Source organism: Rattus norvegicus, chromosome 1 (genome assembly GCF_021556685.1).
Source record: "Rattus norvegicus strain SHRSP/BbbUtx chromosome 1, alternate assembly SHRSP_T2T, whole genome shotgun sequence".
NCBI classification, from domain to species: domain Eukaryota; kingdom Metazoa; phylum Chordata; class Mammalia; order Rodentia; family Muridae; genus Rattus; species Rattus norvegicus.
This window is the reverse complement of record NC_141534.1, coordinates 156,825,612-156,842,533: the sequence shown is the minus strand read 5'-3', so window position 1 is coordinate 156,842,533 and position 16,922 is coordinate 156,825,612. Positions and strand designations below refer to the sequence as shown.

General features: G+C 43.3%; 1 protein-coding gene across 22 annotated transcripts in view; it reads right to left on the bottom strand.

Moving 5' to 3' along the window:
• The window catches only part of Sytl2 (synaptotagmin-like 2), a 107,585-nt gene that overhangs the window by 46,935 nt on the left and 43,728 nt on the right, over positions 1–16,922 (bottom strand). For all 22 annotated transcript variants that reach the window (NM_001108492.2, XM_087570043.1, XM_087570074.1 and 19 more), the window contains 3 exon segments: positions 4,672–4,804; positions 6,536–6,687; positions 15,484–15,955. In NM_001108492.2, the coding sequence (NP_001101962.2) occupies positions 4,672–4,804; positions 6,536–6,687; positions 15,484–15,584 (386 nt within the window). In that variant the 5' untranslated portion in view covers positions 15,585–15,955.

Genomic DNA, 16,922 nt, shown 5'->3' with positions numbered 1-16,922 from the left:
TTAAATCTTATAAACCATCAGTTCTAATAAAGCTTTCATGGTACAATGGCAAGGACCTCTCAGATATCTAAATCTTGCCTGGATAAAACTTCTTTTTGCTACACAAGGGATGTGGACCACCTGGCCTACCCAGTAGGATGGCACAAATATGTTTGTATTCACATTTCAGGAAGGTGACTGTTGAGAAAAAGAAAGGAGATTGAAACTTCCAAGTACCAAGGCTTATTACTTAGTAATAAGTATATAGGCTTAGTACTGGGGGAAAGTCAAGTATTCTTTATAATTTATTTTATATAATTCATCCCTCCAAGAGAAAGGGTGACACTGATAGGCATCTGAAGGGTGGGTGACAGGGAAGAGGATAAGGGACTAGAAGAGAAAAAGAATTGGCAGCTTAGAATGCATCTGAGCAGTATTTGTTATTTTAGATGTCTCAGTTGGTATCTCTGCAGCTCTAGAGAGGGAATAACTCTAAACCGTCAGAGGGTAATCTCCAAAGGTGGCCTCAAAGGAGAAGACAGACGGACAGACAGACAGACAGACAGACACACACACAGAGAGGTGGGGGGCAGGCAGGCAAGCAGACAGACAGACAGAAATTAAAAGGTCCACCCTTTTCTAGGTTCATTTGAGCTAAAGAAGTGCCTGTAGCAGAGACATCAGAGGCTCTGGTCAGTAGACACCTATTAGATTCGCGGTGATACCCAGGGCTTCAGACTTGTTTCAGGGAACACATTATTATCTTAGATAACAAAGATTGGCTTCCCATGCCAGACAGGATATATTACACTTCACTTATGGGCAGGGCTCTGACATACAGAGGGAAGAGCTTCTCTGGTCTTTATTCTGTATGCTTCACTTTGACTAAGCTATGTCCTATGGCTTGTTGTGTATACGTGCTCAGCGATGATTTTAGGAGGGGATATGCTATGCTATTGATGTGGGGTTCATGGGCCAGTGACCCATGATGCGCTTATTGCTTATCACTAATTCATGGTGATGTAAATACATGGACTGAGCATGCTCAGGACCATTTATAGCAAGTTTTCAAAATGCCCAGTTGACAGTGACCTACTGTGTTCTTTTACATTTAATGTTTTACAGAAAGCATCAGCCTGTGATATTTGGAAATCCACATTTGAAAGCAAAGGAAGCAGGCCTTCCACCGTGTAGTGGTAAATACACCACGACAGTTTCTGAAGTTCAGCAAACACCGTCCAGCTAAGTTAGTGGCCAGGACTCCAGCTGCTGGGGACCAGATTCTCAGCTGCTCTTCAGGGAACAACGTTCTCTGCTTGTAAACCTTTCTGAGCTTCCTAGTGCCACAGCTGTAAACAAAGGTGAGCTCATGAAGAACACAGGTGGTTGACCATGTCCTATTGCTTGTTGATCACCCGTAGCATTTTATGAGTGGGCTCCCACAGTCTCGTGTCTACGACACAATAAAGGCTCTTGTTACCATGCCTCATTAAGAAACTGCACTGCCCAGCCTCCCATCCCCCAACTCTTCGCGCCTGGCTAAGAAAATATTGACAGGTGCTGAGTCATTTCTATTGAAAACCACTTGGCCTATAAATACAGGCCCCAAAACACACTCAACACACCCAGTTCACAAAGGTTAAACAGCATAAGTGGGTGGCATTGGAGGAGATTGACTCTAAGAAAAATGGTGGCCTCTGACACGGAGAGGAGGAAGTACAGCTGACTGATTACCACCCATGCCACGTCTCACACAACTGGCCTTAACTGAGCAAAGTGTGCTTGCTAACGCCTAGCAGCTGCGTGCTGGCCTTCTCAGCCACACTTAATCCACGTAATATAATAGTGTAATTGTAATGCCAGCTGGGAGGTGCCAATTATTCTTCCTAAGAAATGCTGACCAGTTCCCATGTTTCATTTCAGTTACTCTCACAACATCCTAGTGAGGCAACCTGGTTCCAATTCACACGTAAGATCCAAAAGGTCTGTCTGAGGCTACACAGAACACAATGCATGTTCAAATCACAGATGAATTAGCCTGGAAGTAAGGAAGATGGGGGAATGCTCTCCATCCTGAGGGGACATGACAAAATGGAGTTGAGCAGCTTTGCCTCTCAAGTCCTTTGAGATGGAGTGAGAGCCTGGGAGTAGGATAGGAAGTCTGCACTTGATCAAACATTGGGATGAGGTGGTTGCCTCTGATGCCCCAAGCTGTATTCTTGCTTCTTCTGTAGTTGTTCATATTCCCTCTACTGGTTAGTGCTCCATGTTCCTCAGCCTCTATCATACACAGATTCTAAGATCTGCTCCCAGGACCTTGGTCATGTATCTAAATGACCATGTCTTTTCTACCAGGGTTTCTAATGCTTTGGCTTCAGTTGTTGCTGTTGTTGTTGTTGTATTAATGTCTTATTGTAACTTGATATACCATGCCTGGTTGATATCCCTTAAAGGCCTGCTTTTTTTCTGAACGGAAGCAAAGGTAGAGTGGATTTGGGGTTAGAGGGGAGAGAGGGGAAAAACTGGGAAGAGATGAGAAAGCAGAAACAATGGTCAGGATGAAATGTATGAGAGAAGAGTAAATTTGAAAAGGACACCAAGGGGAATGCGTATCACCAGTTCCTGAGGTTCTTGAAATGCTACATTGAGTACCATCTCTACTTAGCATGCTTACTACATGCTGTGAGCTATGGTAAGAGTTCTACATGTATTGTCACCAGGGAGGTTTTACCCAGAAACTGATGGGAACAGAGACAGAGACCTGCAGTCAAACCATAGGTTAGGCTCGAGGCATCCTAAGGAAGAGACAAAGGAAGAATTGTAGAAGCTAGAGGCATCAAGAACACCACAAGAAAACCCACAGAATCTTAGGCCCATAATGGCTCCCAGTGACTGAATCACCAACCAGGGAGCCTACATGGAACCTACAGCACATATGTTACAGTTGTGTATCTTGGTCTTCTTGTGGGAGCAGGAGCTGTCTCTGACTTTGCCTGCCTTTGGGTCCCTTTCCTCCTACTGGTATGCCTTTCTAGCCTTAATAGGAGAGGATACACCTAGTCTTACTGCAACCTGCCATGCTGTTTGGTTTATATCCATGAGAGGTCTGCCCTTTTTTAAAAAAAAAGAATGAAGGAGGACTCAATGGTGGGGTAGGATGGGGGACAATACTGGGAGGTGGGGAGGGGAGTAAAACTGTGGTTGGCATGCTAAAAAAAAGTAATTACTTTTAAAAAGTATTCTACACTTTCTAGCTATTTGGTTTCCTAATAACCGCGGTTAAGGGAGTATTTGTCTTGTTATATATTGGTGGAAGGCTTAAGAAATTAAGTTGGCATTACTTTAAGATCACATATCAACCAGAAGGAAAATGGTAAAGCTCATTACTCATGGAAAATAGTTAATTAACAGACACCTTATTTGAGTCAGTATTTCATTTCTCACCTGTGTGACTTACTCATAGTCAACTCTGAAATGCCCATTGGTAGCTGTCTTTTTTTTTTTAACATTTTTTTCTTTTATTGGATTTTTTTTTTTTACATTTCAAAATGTTATCCCCTTTCCTGGTTTCCCCTCCAGAAATGCACTATCTCCCCCTGCTTCTATGAGGGTGCTCCCCCCACTCCTTCCCACCTCCCTGCCTTGACATTTCCCTACATGGGGTATGAACCTTCACAGGAACAAGGACCTCTCCTCCCACTGATGCCCCACAATGCCATCCTCTGCTACATATGCAGCTGGAGCCATGGGTCCCTCCATGTGTGCTCTTTGGTTGGTGATTTAGTCCCTTGGAGCTCTGGAGTGTCTGGTTGGTTGATATTGTTGTTCTTCTTATGGGGTTGCAAACCCCTTCAGCTCATTGGTAGCTATCTTAGACGCCCATCATTCTTTGACTTTAGACTGTTGGAAATATCTGCTTCCACAGTGCCTTGGTCTCAGACCTAAACTCAGTGTGTCCCACCACCAAAGACATGGTCTTCATGCCAGTATGAGGCTCCACTGAGACAGTAGAGGTAAAACACAATTGCTCTCCCTACCAAAAGGCATTAACTGTGACCTGAAGAAAAATATGGTAAGGAGAATACCTTTAAGTACCTAAAAGCAACTCAACAAGTTCCCAAAGTTTTGAAGCAACATAGTCCCACAGCTGGTTACCTCCTATAAAAGTCAACAAATGTCATCCAAAACTTTTGAATAAAAGCATCGAAAAGTCAATACTGGAATACAGAAGAGAATGCATTTTAAAGGAGCATTTGCTGTGTATGACATGCCCACTGTTCTGCATCCATGAGAGCCAGTTCTGATCGGTCTTATCAATCCTATCTGTATTGCCTGGCATTGCGCCAGATGTAACCATGTGATCAGGGGTCATCTGTCCCCTGAAATGAACTGTAGCACTCATACACTCCTTTACTTTACCTTAAGAAAATCTTTAGTACAAATGAAAACCGCCACTCCTGATATTGGAAGAAACAACCATTTAACATTTTGACTCCAAGACTGAGATTTATTGGAAATTCTGAAAGCTAGGAAAGAAACTTTTCTAGATTCCATTCCCACTGGAGTCCAGAGCTCCCCCAACCATCACCCGTCCTCACACCTAGGACTCCCGTCCTGTCCTGCCTCTGTACCCCACGCCCACCTTTGCCTGAACAACACATTGAGCCATGAAACCCACAAGTTGGGTCATACCTTGGGCCTGCTGGACCTGTGTCATCTGCTGGCTCTTCCACAACAGCTAGCTCTGGGGGAAGGGAAGCGTCTTTGTTGACATTATTCACCCAGCTCTCCTTTGTCCTCATTGCTGTGTCCTTCTTCTGCTCAGCTGAAACAGGGAACAATAAGGATAGAAAGGTCACCTCTCATTGCTACGCTCTATACTGCTCGCATTGGCTCCTATCCACAGGGGCTCAAATCTGAACCTCAGGACTCCCAACTGCCATGACGGTCACTGGGTCTCAGGACCTAAACTATAACTGCGAGAGAAGTTAGTAGATCTCCCTGATTTCAGATCCCTGCTTCCCAGTCTCCTAAAAGGATAGGTGGACCTTTAAAGGTACAGGTACCCTAGAGACCACTGAAGCAAAGTTCTAACTGCCTTTAGGTTAATCTGACCTGAAGTGGATCCAAGACTGGATATCCTTAGCCAAGAGATGCTCAGAGTGGGATCCTTAGCAAGCATTTACTCAGTGCCTATAACCGGCTAAATACAATGCTTGACTCTGTGGTACAAAGGTAAACAAATGACCTTAATTTAGGATGTCCCTCTCCAGGGCCTCTCCTGCCTCATAAGTCTGTCCACAAGTCCAAATTCTAAGTTCTTCACTGCATCCTGCTTAAGTGTCATCACCCCCATAAAACCTCTGTGCCATGTCTTCAGGAAGATTCCCTGCCTTCTCTACCTGAATCTCTGTAATTAGCATCAGCTGAGTGATGAGTAGTGACCAAGAACTGTGCTAAGTTCTTTGTGGACATTATCCTATATGGTGAAAGTTGTCGTCCACGTTTATAAATTTGGAAATTGGAAATTAAAAAGCTCAAGAAAATTGCCTAAGGCCACATTGTATGTGTCAAGGATATGTTTATTTGGTGTTAAGATGGGACAATATTGGGGCTTCCAATTTCTAAATGCATTTCAAGGTGCAATCTATCCCCTATTGGTCTTGCCACAGAAATGTCTAGTATCTTCGATTACAAATAGAATCACAGTACTAGCCAGTACCACCCAAGATTTCTCATGGCCTGAGTATGCTTGGAAACCAGGAGAGCTGCAGTCAGCACACTTTACATGCTTGGAGGTCAAAAGTTATCAGTAATAAGTGTGCCACAGTCCAAAGATTTTTCAGTCCAAGCTCTGCTATTTAGCAATACTATGACCTTTGGCAGGTTAACCCTAGTTGCCCAATAAAGTTTATAGGAAAATTATACATACCTTACAAAATTATTTCTACAGTTAAAAATAGATAATTAACAATCAATATATATTAATGCTTTAAAGATGATATTTTTCTTTGTCTGTAATCTAGACCCAGAGATTTACAACGATTGATCTTGGGTTAAATAGAAACTACTTAGATAGAAATTTGTAAACACACAGACAATATGAAGTGGTGAAATAAAGAGAATTATAAATAAACTCTTATCGTCATTTAAGTGATCTGTTTGGCTGCTTAAAGAAGAATCATGTGTCAAGATCATTGAATATGAAACCTGGTTTCACACAGCTGTGCATGTACATGCTTACAGTGACACATACACATGCTGTGTGCATGCTTGCACATGTATGCACACACACAGCTAAAGAAAGGCATGCATATAATCGCCAGGCACCAAGGCTACTACATTATAAAGTGGTACCCAAACAGCTGTCTTCCTCTACAGCCATGCACTTAGCCCTGCCTTCATCCATCCAAATTCAAGGCAAGAGGATTTTGACTGAGAAGGGCATACACTATGCAGAGCATAGCCACAATTGATTTCCTTCAGCAGATTTCAGTGAAGAGTCTCATACCCTTCCCCACCCTCCTTCCTAAACAAATGTCAGCTGTGACCTCACCTGCCGCTGGGAGTCTCTTCCTTCTCATGGATGCTCTGATGATGTCAGCACCATGGATTTTGTCCTTGTGTCTTTTTGCCTTAGCTTCATAAAACCATTGGCCACTCATGTTCTTTAGTTGTTGGTCATCCTTAATTTTTTCAGGCAAGTGTCTGCAAAGGGAAAAGAACTTTACTTGTCTGAAAATGCACAATAAACAAACAAGTTCGCTGTGATTGTGTGTGAAGAAATTTGTAAATGCACAAGCAAAATGAAGCTCTTCCTAATTCATGTGCCACAAACATCCAAGATGACTTATAAATGTTCTGCTTTGACTAATAAATGAATCAGAAATGTCAAGCATGTTTTTTTAAATGACTTTATCGTTCTGTGTTTGAATGTTTTGTGTGTAAGTAAATGCACAATAGACATGAACTGCTCACGGGTGCTAAGAGAGAGCAGCCAGTGCTCTTATCCTCTCTGCCTGACATTTCTCAAGAGTGGAACCATTTCCTAGTTGCATTCTTCTCTATTCAAATGGACACACTTGAGAGGAGTAATGGAGAAAGTGTCCCTGGCTTTTTCCCTCAGCTCTAAAATGGGGAAAATACCCCATCTCATAGGGTTTCCCCTGGAAGTGTGTTAAAACACATAGCCCATCCCTGCACATGCCAAGGGCCTATTAAGCATTGGTTGGACAACTAGTGTGTGACAAACCATTCCCAGGCTCTTCCCTTCTCATAAAATGAGCTTTTCAGAGACTATCCTGGATGGCGATGGGGCATGATGATCTGTGTGCTGAGGCAAGCTAAACGGGGGAGGTACAGGCAAGTCCCATGAGCGCAGACATTGTTTTTTTTTAAAGTTACCATAATCATTCATGCTCACCAAACAACTGAAACCCAAATAACAAACGTACTGGTGCTGTCCTAAAGCATCCCTAGTTTCTGTTGGTTGTGGAAAATGGTGTTCTAATCAATGAGTTGTTTAACCTTTGCATCTTTCTAGTGAGTAAAATAAGAATTCCAAACCTGTCCCCTTGTCCTCTTAGAGATATACTCAGTAACATCCAATGAAAAGCACTTGGGAAACTTAGAACTCTTGAGAGACAATGTGTTGCACAAATCCAAATGGGTTCATTCAAGCTTAGACGTCTATGGGCATGGCTGTCTTAGCCAGGTAAAGCGAATGGGGCTCGTAATTGTTGGGCTGGGGATGAGGACTGCACACAGATACAATGGGGAAGGAACTGGAAGGGTGGTTGCCCTGGCCTGGCAAAGATACCTCCTTCTTTCTTAAGTATGCTTCAAGGAAATGGTTCTTTGTCTACTGAATATATGTCTAGAATTGCCTCTCCCAATCACCAAGGAAGAAGTGTTCATCAATTCCTTAGTCACACATTGTCACAACAGTCGATCTACAAATCCTGACAGGGACAGTGTCATTAGTTCCCAGCCCTGAGCCACCAAAGAATCAGTACTTCTGATAGTTACTCATTGCCTAAGGCTTTGACCAAGCAGACAGTCCTCGGTGAGCTGCTGGTGGTAGTTCTTAATTTTTCTTCTCCCAGCAGGACCACAGTTCTGTCTAGTTACAGAAGTAAAACAAATCCACCTTTTCATAGTCAGACTGGGCTCTTGGAAGGAGGGCCTTCATTCAATATATATATTTGCTTTAAACACAATGTGCTTGCAGAGGCAGATGTCATATGAGACCACTGACCACCTGACTTCAGACTGACTCTTTGGATTTATTTCCCAGAAGACACTCCTAAGCCCCAGTTGCCAGCATACTGAACTTATTGTTCCTGACACTGCTCCTGTTATCTGTATGTATTAGTGGTGGAAATGTCTGGCTGGAAGACTATGGAGGTTCTTCCAAACAGAACCAAAACAAAGCCTTACTCAAATTCCACCCAAACATGACAATGGACAGGGTAGTGGACCATGCTACATTTCAGTCTTTTTGCTTATAAAGTTGGGGAGGATCAGACCTCCTCTTGAAGACTTTTGAGATAATTCACTGGCATGCTTGCCTGGTTGTATTTAGCAGTGCCCAGCTCTTGTAAAGAGGCTGATGACCTCTGGATGTCTTTGTATGGCTTTTTTGTCCAGCACATTCCTCCTGCTGCTGCTTCTTCAGACCAAGCCTGAGCACCACAAAGACACATTGCCCTTTTTCTTGTTCCCACAATACCTCCCCTTCCACATCCACACAGTTTTCCTAGGCTCCATTATCTCTTTCAGCCAGTCATCATTGGAGGCTACAAACTCCTTAAAGACAAGGCTTACATCCCTATTCAATTTATAGTTCCACCATGAAGCACAGAGACTGGCAAGAGATTGATACCCAGTAGCTGTTTGTTAACTAAATCATTGAACAATTAAGTGTTCAACAGCCACCGTGGTCTGAATAAGAAAAGATATAATGAAGATCCCATCACTGCCAAGTTTCAGGGGACTGGAAGCCATCATGGTGGCAGGGTTTCTGATGAGGTACGACTACACATCTCTCCTCAGAACAGGAAAAAACACACCATGACATATGGTAACCTATTGGTGTACCACAAACCCTCACAGCAGTGACTCCCAGTTTCTTTTCATGAGATTGTTTTTGCTAACCAAAAAGTACTTTGCAATAGAGCTTTTGGAGGTCTTTGCAGCCTTGGTCTTCTCTCATCTTCATAAGCATCTGCAAGGCCCCAGTGTATGCACAAATGGCACAGAGGCTATGTGAGTCATGCCCTCAGAGACACATGGCTCCAGAAGCGATTAGTCAGCACTGTGGTAAGGACAGGGTTGCTGGCTCTTGTGTTTGAAAGTGGCAAAAGAATGAGAATTCTTTCAAATTTAGTGAGGGCCACTTTTGCATTTTCTAAGATGATTATTGCTACTGGTTTTAATATTCTCTCTCTTTTTTCCTATTGAGGTCACTTGTAACATTCTGTAGATGACTCTATGTGTGTAACATCAGAACTAAGTTCATAAAAATTTCAGTCATTTGAATAGCCCCACTGTGATGGTACCAAAATCTTCTCTTCTAATAGTTCTGTTATGTTTCCTTTCTTCTGAGCTACAATTGAATGAGCCATGTAGCCCTGGATTTTCTAATTGATGTACCATCTAGCTGAGGGGCAAAAAGGTAGATTTCTTGGCATTAACTCTGCTTCTGCCCACCACCCTCTCTACACATGCACATTAGCATAGAGAAGATGCCTGCTGGTGGGCAGGTGGGCGGGAAAACATCACTCAGCCCAGAAAGGCCACCGTCCTGTCAGCCTTTCAGAGCAAGCACCTAGTTGTTTTTGTCAGTTGAAAAGTATTTTGCAATAGAGCCTTTGGAGGTCTTTATAACCTTGATCTCCTCTCATCTTAATAACCGGATGCAAGGCCCTGGTGCATATACAAGCAGCACACAGGCTGTGGGTCACTCCAGTGCACAGGCCTCCATGTTTAACTTCCACACAGTCTGCTTGCACAAGCATGTAATTTCATCTCTCTCTTTCTGTCTTTCAATCCCACCCCAACCCCCAATATATTCTGGGAAAGATGGTAAGATTCTATGACTTAAAAATGACCTCATTTTCTAAATGGGATGATTCAAGTCCAGAGAAGTTAAAAGTCTTGCCCAGGGTAGCACAGGGCCGGGCCTAGAAGTTAGTTTGATTTTCTGCTCTCCTGTACTGCCTGTGAAAGCCTAGCAAGACTTTGGATTCTTAGGTAGTTGTCACACTTTATTCTTTCTACCAAGGGACTCACGCACTGATGGAGAGTCTGGAAATCAACAGACCTAGAAAGAAAGTGAACTAAAGGGGCTGGAGAGATGGTTCAGTGGTTAAAAGCACTGGCTGCTCTTCCAGAGGACCTGGGTTCAATTCCCAGCACCCACATGGCAGCTCACAACTACCTAGTAGATCTGACAGTCTCACATGGACATGCATACAGGAAAACACCAGTGCACATGAAAATAAAATATTTTTTAAAGTGAACTGAAATGTCCCTTAAAATGATAAGAAATACATGTAGGGGGATGTGGGCACATCACAGATCCCTACAGTCTCCTGAGATTCAGCAAAGAGTAGGAAAGCACCCAGGCTTTGCTGGTGGATGAGCAAGACTGTCATCTTGCAGGCTGTTTACTCTATTCTATTCCATTTCCCCATCTGTTGAAGGGGGTTGAACTCCACTACTCTGAGAACAAAAAGGAAATGCCTGTGAAACTCCCTGAATGCTGTAGCCCCCAGGATTTTGCTTTCATGGAAAACGCCACCAGAAGTCCTGGAAGCTAATTCTTCAGTGAAAACTGTCTTTACTTAAAAAGAAGCAGCTGAGAATCATAAGATGTGGTGGCGGTTAAGAAAAAACAGCCCATCTCTGTAGATGTGGTTGTATGCGTATGGGGGTCAGGACATGGTGCTAGTGTGGTGTTCAGACAGATATGTGCAGTAATTTCCTGCTGGCAGGGTGACGCAAAACACAGGAAACGCCACCTCGGCAGTGTGTCATTTTCAAACCATAAAAGACTAAAATTACACATGTGTGTGTAGTAATGTTCCCATTAAGGATGGAAGTCTGAGACAGAGGGATGGAGTGAAAGAGAAAAGCATCTATCTTGGTGTCTGCTTCTCTGTTAACCTATCAAACATCTCCACCCAGAAGTTAGGGACACAAGATGACAGTAACTTGAGCCCAGTGCTTGTGAGTGAAATCAGAAATAGCACAGAAGACAAATATGTGTCAAGGATAACCTGGAGCTGTTCCCTTCCCACGTGCAACCCAGAGGCTGTACGAGAATATTCTCCTGGGACCAGGTCCATATTGTACTGTTAACAGCTTAGGTGGCTTAGGAACTGTGCACTCCTGCATGATGCTCATTTTATCATCCAGTAAGTCAGCATGGAAGGCAACATATAACATAGAAGCACCATATGACCTATGCCCCCCCAAGGTGATTTGTATAGATTTGGATATGAACACTTCAAAGATTAGATGTATGAAAAGAAGCAAAGCAACTTCAATAAGAATATAAACCTTGCCTCCAGCCCTACTGACAAGGATTCTGAATCAGTGCCTGGCCTTGTAGACAGCAGTGCAAGGGCCCTCCACTGACATCCTCATGCCAACGGGAGGGATGCATTCCCAATGCCATAAAGAATTACATATTAAAGCCATTCACAGGTGGGATCTCAGCACATAAGGAGCCGAGGTGGAAAGAGCACCACAATTCGACTGCACCACTCTACACTGAGGAATGGGAAGGGGCTGAGAGATGGCTCAGTGAGAAAAGCACTTTCCACACAAGAATGAGGGTCTGACCTAAATCCTCAGAACCATCATAAAGCATAGTACAGAAGCACACATCCGTAAGTCCTGTATTTCTGTAGCAAGATGGGAGATAAAGACAGGACAGTCACTCATAGGATACCATCCTGACAGCAACAGGAGACTGTGTCTTAATATATATGCAAGTGGAGGGCCAGAACCCAAGGGTTTTCTCTGACCTATCATCACACACACCTGCACACACACACACACACACACACACACACACACACACACACATGCACACATGCACACATGCATGCACACACACCCTACATACTTCCAGAATACATATTAATGGCAGACTAACTTTTGTAATGATGCTAACTATAATTAACACATTACTGTTTCCTCTTAGCAAGAAAGAGAACGGAAGCTGTAAAATCATGTTAGGACAGCAAAATTTAAACTTTTAAACTTCTAATCAATAATCCTTAAAATGGAGGATTTAAATAAAGGCCAGGGGATGGTAAATTCCTCAGGGTCATGTCTTCAACCATCTTGAAATACCATTCACATCACTCTCAAGGGCAGGTCCTTCATTTATAAGAATGCAATTAAATTTTACTGTATTAAAAGTAGTTGAGACTTTGGGAAGTAATTCCCCAATAAGGAATCAAACTATTAACCAGCGTTCTCTGTGCTTTTGAGAGGTACAATCTCTGTGAAGGAGGATTCAAATGTCCCTGTCATGTTTGCATGCCAGGAAGAGGAAGAAGCAGTTTTTAAAATGACTTGGTCAGGACCTGGTCATTCTCAGTCTGAGTTGAGGTCCGAAGGGGAGGTGAAGTGACTTTGCCTAACGAGCCACAGATAATTAACTACTGGTGAGGAGATTTGGCTCCAAGGTCCCCGTGTCATTACCAAACTCTCATTTTTTAGTTCCAGAGGAAAATTTTCAATGAACAGCTTAAGACATAATGTGCTGTACTGAGATCGTGGCTTTATCACTGAGCAGTTGTGAGGTCCTGGGTAACTCATTTCCCCTCTCCCGACTTTGCCATCCTGCCTGTCTGTAAAATGGCTGAACCAGATCAAGAAGTCAGAGCTATCTAGCCATAACTGACCAAAGAGGAAAGATAAGCTTTGAAGAATTACAAAGGAGCTGTTAAGCCAAAGCCCAAGAAGGATCATTTTCAGAAATCAGAGACCAGGTCATGGCCCAGAAACAGAAGGGATTCAGAAACATGCCTACAAGTCCCTTTGGCCCAAAAGCAAATTGGTTGCAGAGCAAGAATCTTCCTGTGTGGAATCTTCTTGTGTGGAACACATCAAATGAGGCCCTGTCAGAGGTATACACACCCCTGTGACCGTCTGCCCTTTCCAGTATATACTATCTCTATCCACAAGGTCCTGTCCCTGCCCATGCTCAAGAAACTCTCGGTGCCTAATTAGAAAGATGTCCAAGAAGTATTAGTAGCAAAGGGCTGACACAAGATTTTGTTGTCTTCTTCCTATTTACAACAGCAATGAAATATCAGTGCCAGGAACCCTCAGAAACCTGCCTGGCCCCTCCAGAACAGCAGACCCAAGGAGAGTCTGCACAAGAACACACGGCACTAACACGGAGGCTGCGGCCTAACTGAGCTTTGCTCCTAAGTGCATGGTCCACTCCTTGCCTTGCAACAAGAAACACACGAGGGTAAAGTTCAGCAAAGGGTTTGTAAACTGTAGAGGAAGCCTAACACTCTTTATGGTCTTTATGGGGAGACTCCAGAGAGTGTTGTAAGTGACATGGGGGAAAGTGTGATCTCATTCTCATGATCACAGCTCCATGTCAGCTTTGTGTCATGACAGAAGTGCCCTTCTCCACTGGCACATCTCAGGGGGAGGAACACTAGGGATGAGCATTTGATTTCCACTTTGTGAAACTTACTAGTTGAGCAAGTCACATAGTCAATTTCCACATGCAATCATTGGGGGGTCATCATATTGTACTCTATTGCCCGACTCCACAAAAGAGTGCAAAATCGTGAGACATGTGGAGCATATCAAACCCCTTGTAACTTGATAAACCTGTTTGTTTACTGTCCTTAGTAGCAATAATTGGGCATGCTATCGTGCTTGAATTGAATCATTTTATAAAGCATTCATGTTTAGTCAAATAAGTCCATTGTTTGGAGTCCTAATGTTCCAGCAATAAGCACACAGCTTATTGCTCCTTCTGGAGAACTGGAATGGGAACCAGTAGGGTAATAATGCTAACCTACATTCAGGAGCCCCTTCACTGCTCTCAAAGCCTATGACTACAGAGACAGTGGGTTGCAGGACCCAGAACCTAGAAGGAACAGTGAAGAATTAAGTCCAGTCATCCAGCAGCAAGCTTTGGTGTTCTTTCTACCATGGAGATGATCGGATGTGGTAGGAATGTTGATAGGGAATATTTGGCTTCCATTTAAAAAAAAAGAGTAAAAGGTTAAGTTGGCACTTTTCTTTGAAGGATCCAAGTCAAATGCAAACTTGACCTGTTTGGAGAGCACTTTTAATTTTTCTCTTAAAACCAATCCTAGCAATTCTGAAAGTGTTCAGAAACATGAACTACTTATTTTTTTTCAAATCCAGGATTTGGACTGGATTATATAACAATACTGTCTCAATCATTCTCCTTTCCCCACCCCATCTCTCATTCTCTCTCTCTCTCTCTCTCTCTCTCTCTCTCTCTCTCTCTCTCTCTCTCTCACACACACACACACACACACACACACACACACACACACACACCCCAAACAAAACACTAAACTACATTTCTTCTTTTCTGTATTTAATTTTTTCTTTATTTTTTACATGTGGTATTGGCATGTGCATGTGTATGTGCATGTGTGTGTGCTCATGCCCAAGTGTGCATTCATGCATGCAGGAACATGTGGAGACCAGAAGTTGGCAAAAGGTGTTCATGCTCACTTCCTCTCCGTCTTGTTTATTCAGACAGGGTCTCTGGCTGCACCTGGAAGCCACCCATTCGGATGGACTGGCTGGCCAGGAAGCCTCATCAATTTTTGTCTGCCTAGCAATGGGATTATAGGGACATGTGGCCATGCCTAGCAGGTCATTATGCTTAAGTGGCACTTGTCTCAACTATCCCTCCAGAATCTTTTCTGTTGTTTGGGTTTTTGTTTGTTTCTTTATATTTTAAAAGATAGGGTTTATATGATAATCCAGGCTAATCTTAAACTCCAGGCAGTCCCTCTATAACTCAACCTTTTAAATTCTGGGATTACAGACAGACATGAGTCATCATGCCTCATCTATGACTCACTCATTCTTAAATGGAGTCAATGGCAGATAGGGGTGTGTTCCTAATTTAAAGAATAGGATCTCACTGATCTCAAACTGTGAGCTAGAGCGCGTCCACCTCACCTTCTGGAGTAGCTTGAAATCCACATATGTGTAACATGCCTTGAACTCAACATATGTGTAACACGCCTTGCTAAAGTTTTTCACTGAGACCCTATTTCTGCGGGGAGCCCAGTAGGAAAATTAAGAAACATCAGGAGGGAAACTTCTGTCCCGGAAGTTAACCTAAAAATGGAATGTGTAAGTTTAGGCTGCAAGACAAACTACCAGTTATGCCTGAGAAGAAAACAGTTCTATTTTCTGTGAACTGCCTCTTTCTTTCCTTCATACCCAAGCACCTTTTTTGCCTCTTACCTGACCCTCTCCTCTTCAGCCCTCTTCAGGGCAGCATCCCTCTGCAGAACCTTTAAGATGGCATCTTGTTCCTCCTCTGTCAGGAAACTTAAGTCGATCATTTTGGAGCACAATTTACACAAAAGGAACAATTGTAACAAACAAATGTAGCTTGAGGTTCTCAGGGAAAAAGAGCTGAGACCACAGCCAGGATGATTACAGGATGCAAAATTAAATGGTATCTTATTTGGTAGTAAAAGTCTTGACTGGAATCCACAAAAGTTTTAGGCAGATGACATCAAAATCATAAGAGCAAGGTTCCTTGAGGTAGCAGTGGTCTATGGGATGAACAGGTCTCAGGAGGATGCTGCATGCCTTGTATACGCCTTCAGCAGAATTTCTTCAGTGCACCCTCTCTGGACCTGTCTTAGACACAGTCTCTCTCCATGCTCATCACCATCTTGAGCAGCAGACTCCTTGGTGCATCCTCGACCTGGAGAATCATGGAATGACAAACACTAGTCAATGAGAAGAAACTCCTGTAAGCACCATTCAGTGGTATATTTTTCAGTGGCCATAGGTGATGGTTTTTGAACTGAGAAAACCAGTTTTTCCAGCTTCTCGAGCTCAAGGTCAATGAGTCAGAAACATGCTTCTCCCCAATTCTAGGCCACAGAGATGGACCACACAAAGACGCTTGTCAATGTTTAACAGCCCACCTGAGCAGTGGAGAGTCTTGATTTAGAAATTCCTGGCTTAAAATGTGATGCTGGAATTCAGCAGGACCCAGGCCATGTGACTGAGGGTATCAGAGAATTGTGGGAAAGAAACGGGAAAGAAAGATTCGAAGAGCTAGCTACTTCGCAGGTGGGAGCGTTCCACTGGTGTGCGTCTGCATTCTGCAGTGCAGCAGAACTCACCAAGGGCAGAACTAGACTAGTATGATCCAGTTCACTGGGCTGCACCTCTAACCTTTGCTGGGTCTGGAGGAAACTGCCAAGCTTGTCCTTCTTCATTTCTGAACGCTTACTGATATGTACATATAAACTGGGGGAAAGGAAGAAAGGGGTGAGTTTCAAAACATCCCATCATCCCAAGTCAGCACCTTTGAGTCCCAAGATAGGTAAGAATCCCACTTGCCTAGAGGAATCCTAAATCTGAAATAAGAGGATGAAATTTGAGGAATGCCATGAGGCAAGACTTTGGAGACGATTTACTCCCAGGCACGGGTCTTTTGACAAGTCTAAATGCTCAAAGCCACAGGCCTAAGTGTTTCTTAAAGCAGTGTCATTTAAGAAGAAAAGACAGTGTGCACACAAGCGAGTGAAGTTTATGCGTAGATACCTTGCAAAACAGAACGACTGCACAGCTACCATTGGCCTGTAGGTATAAGCCATTAACTGAGTTACTCTACCAGAGCTTTTATCTGCCCCTTTATATTCAACAGCAGGGTGTCCTTT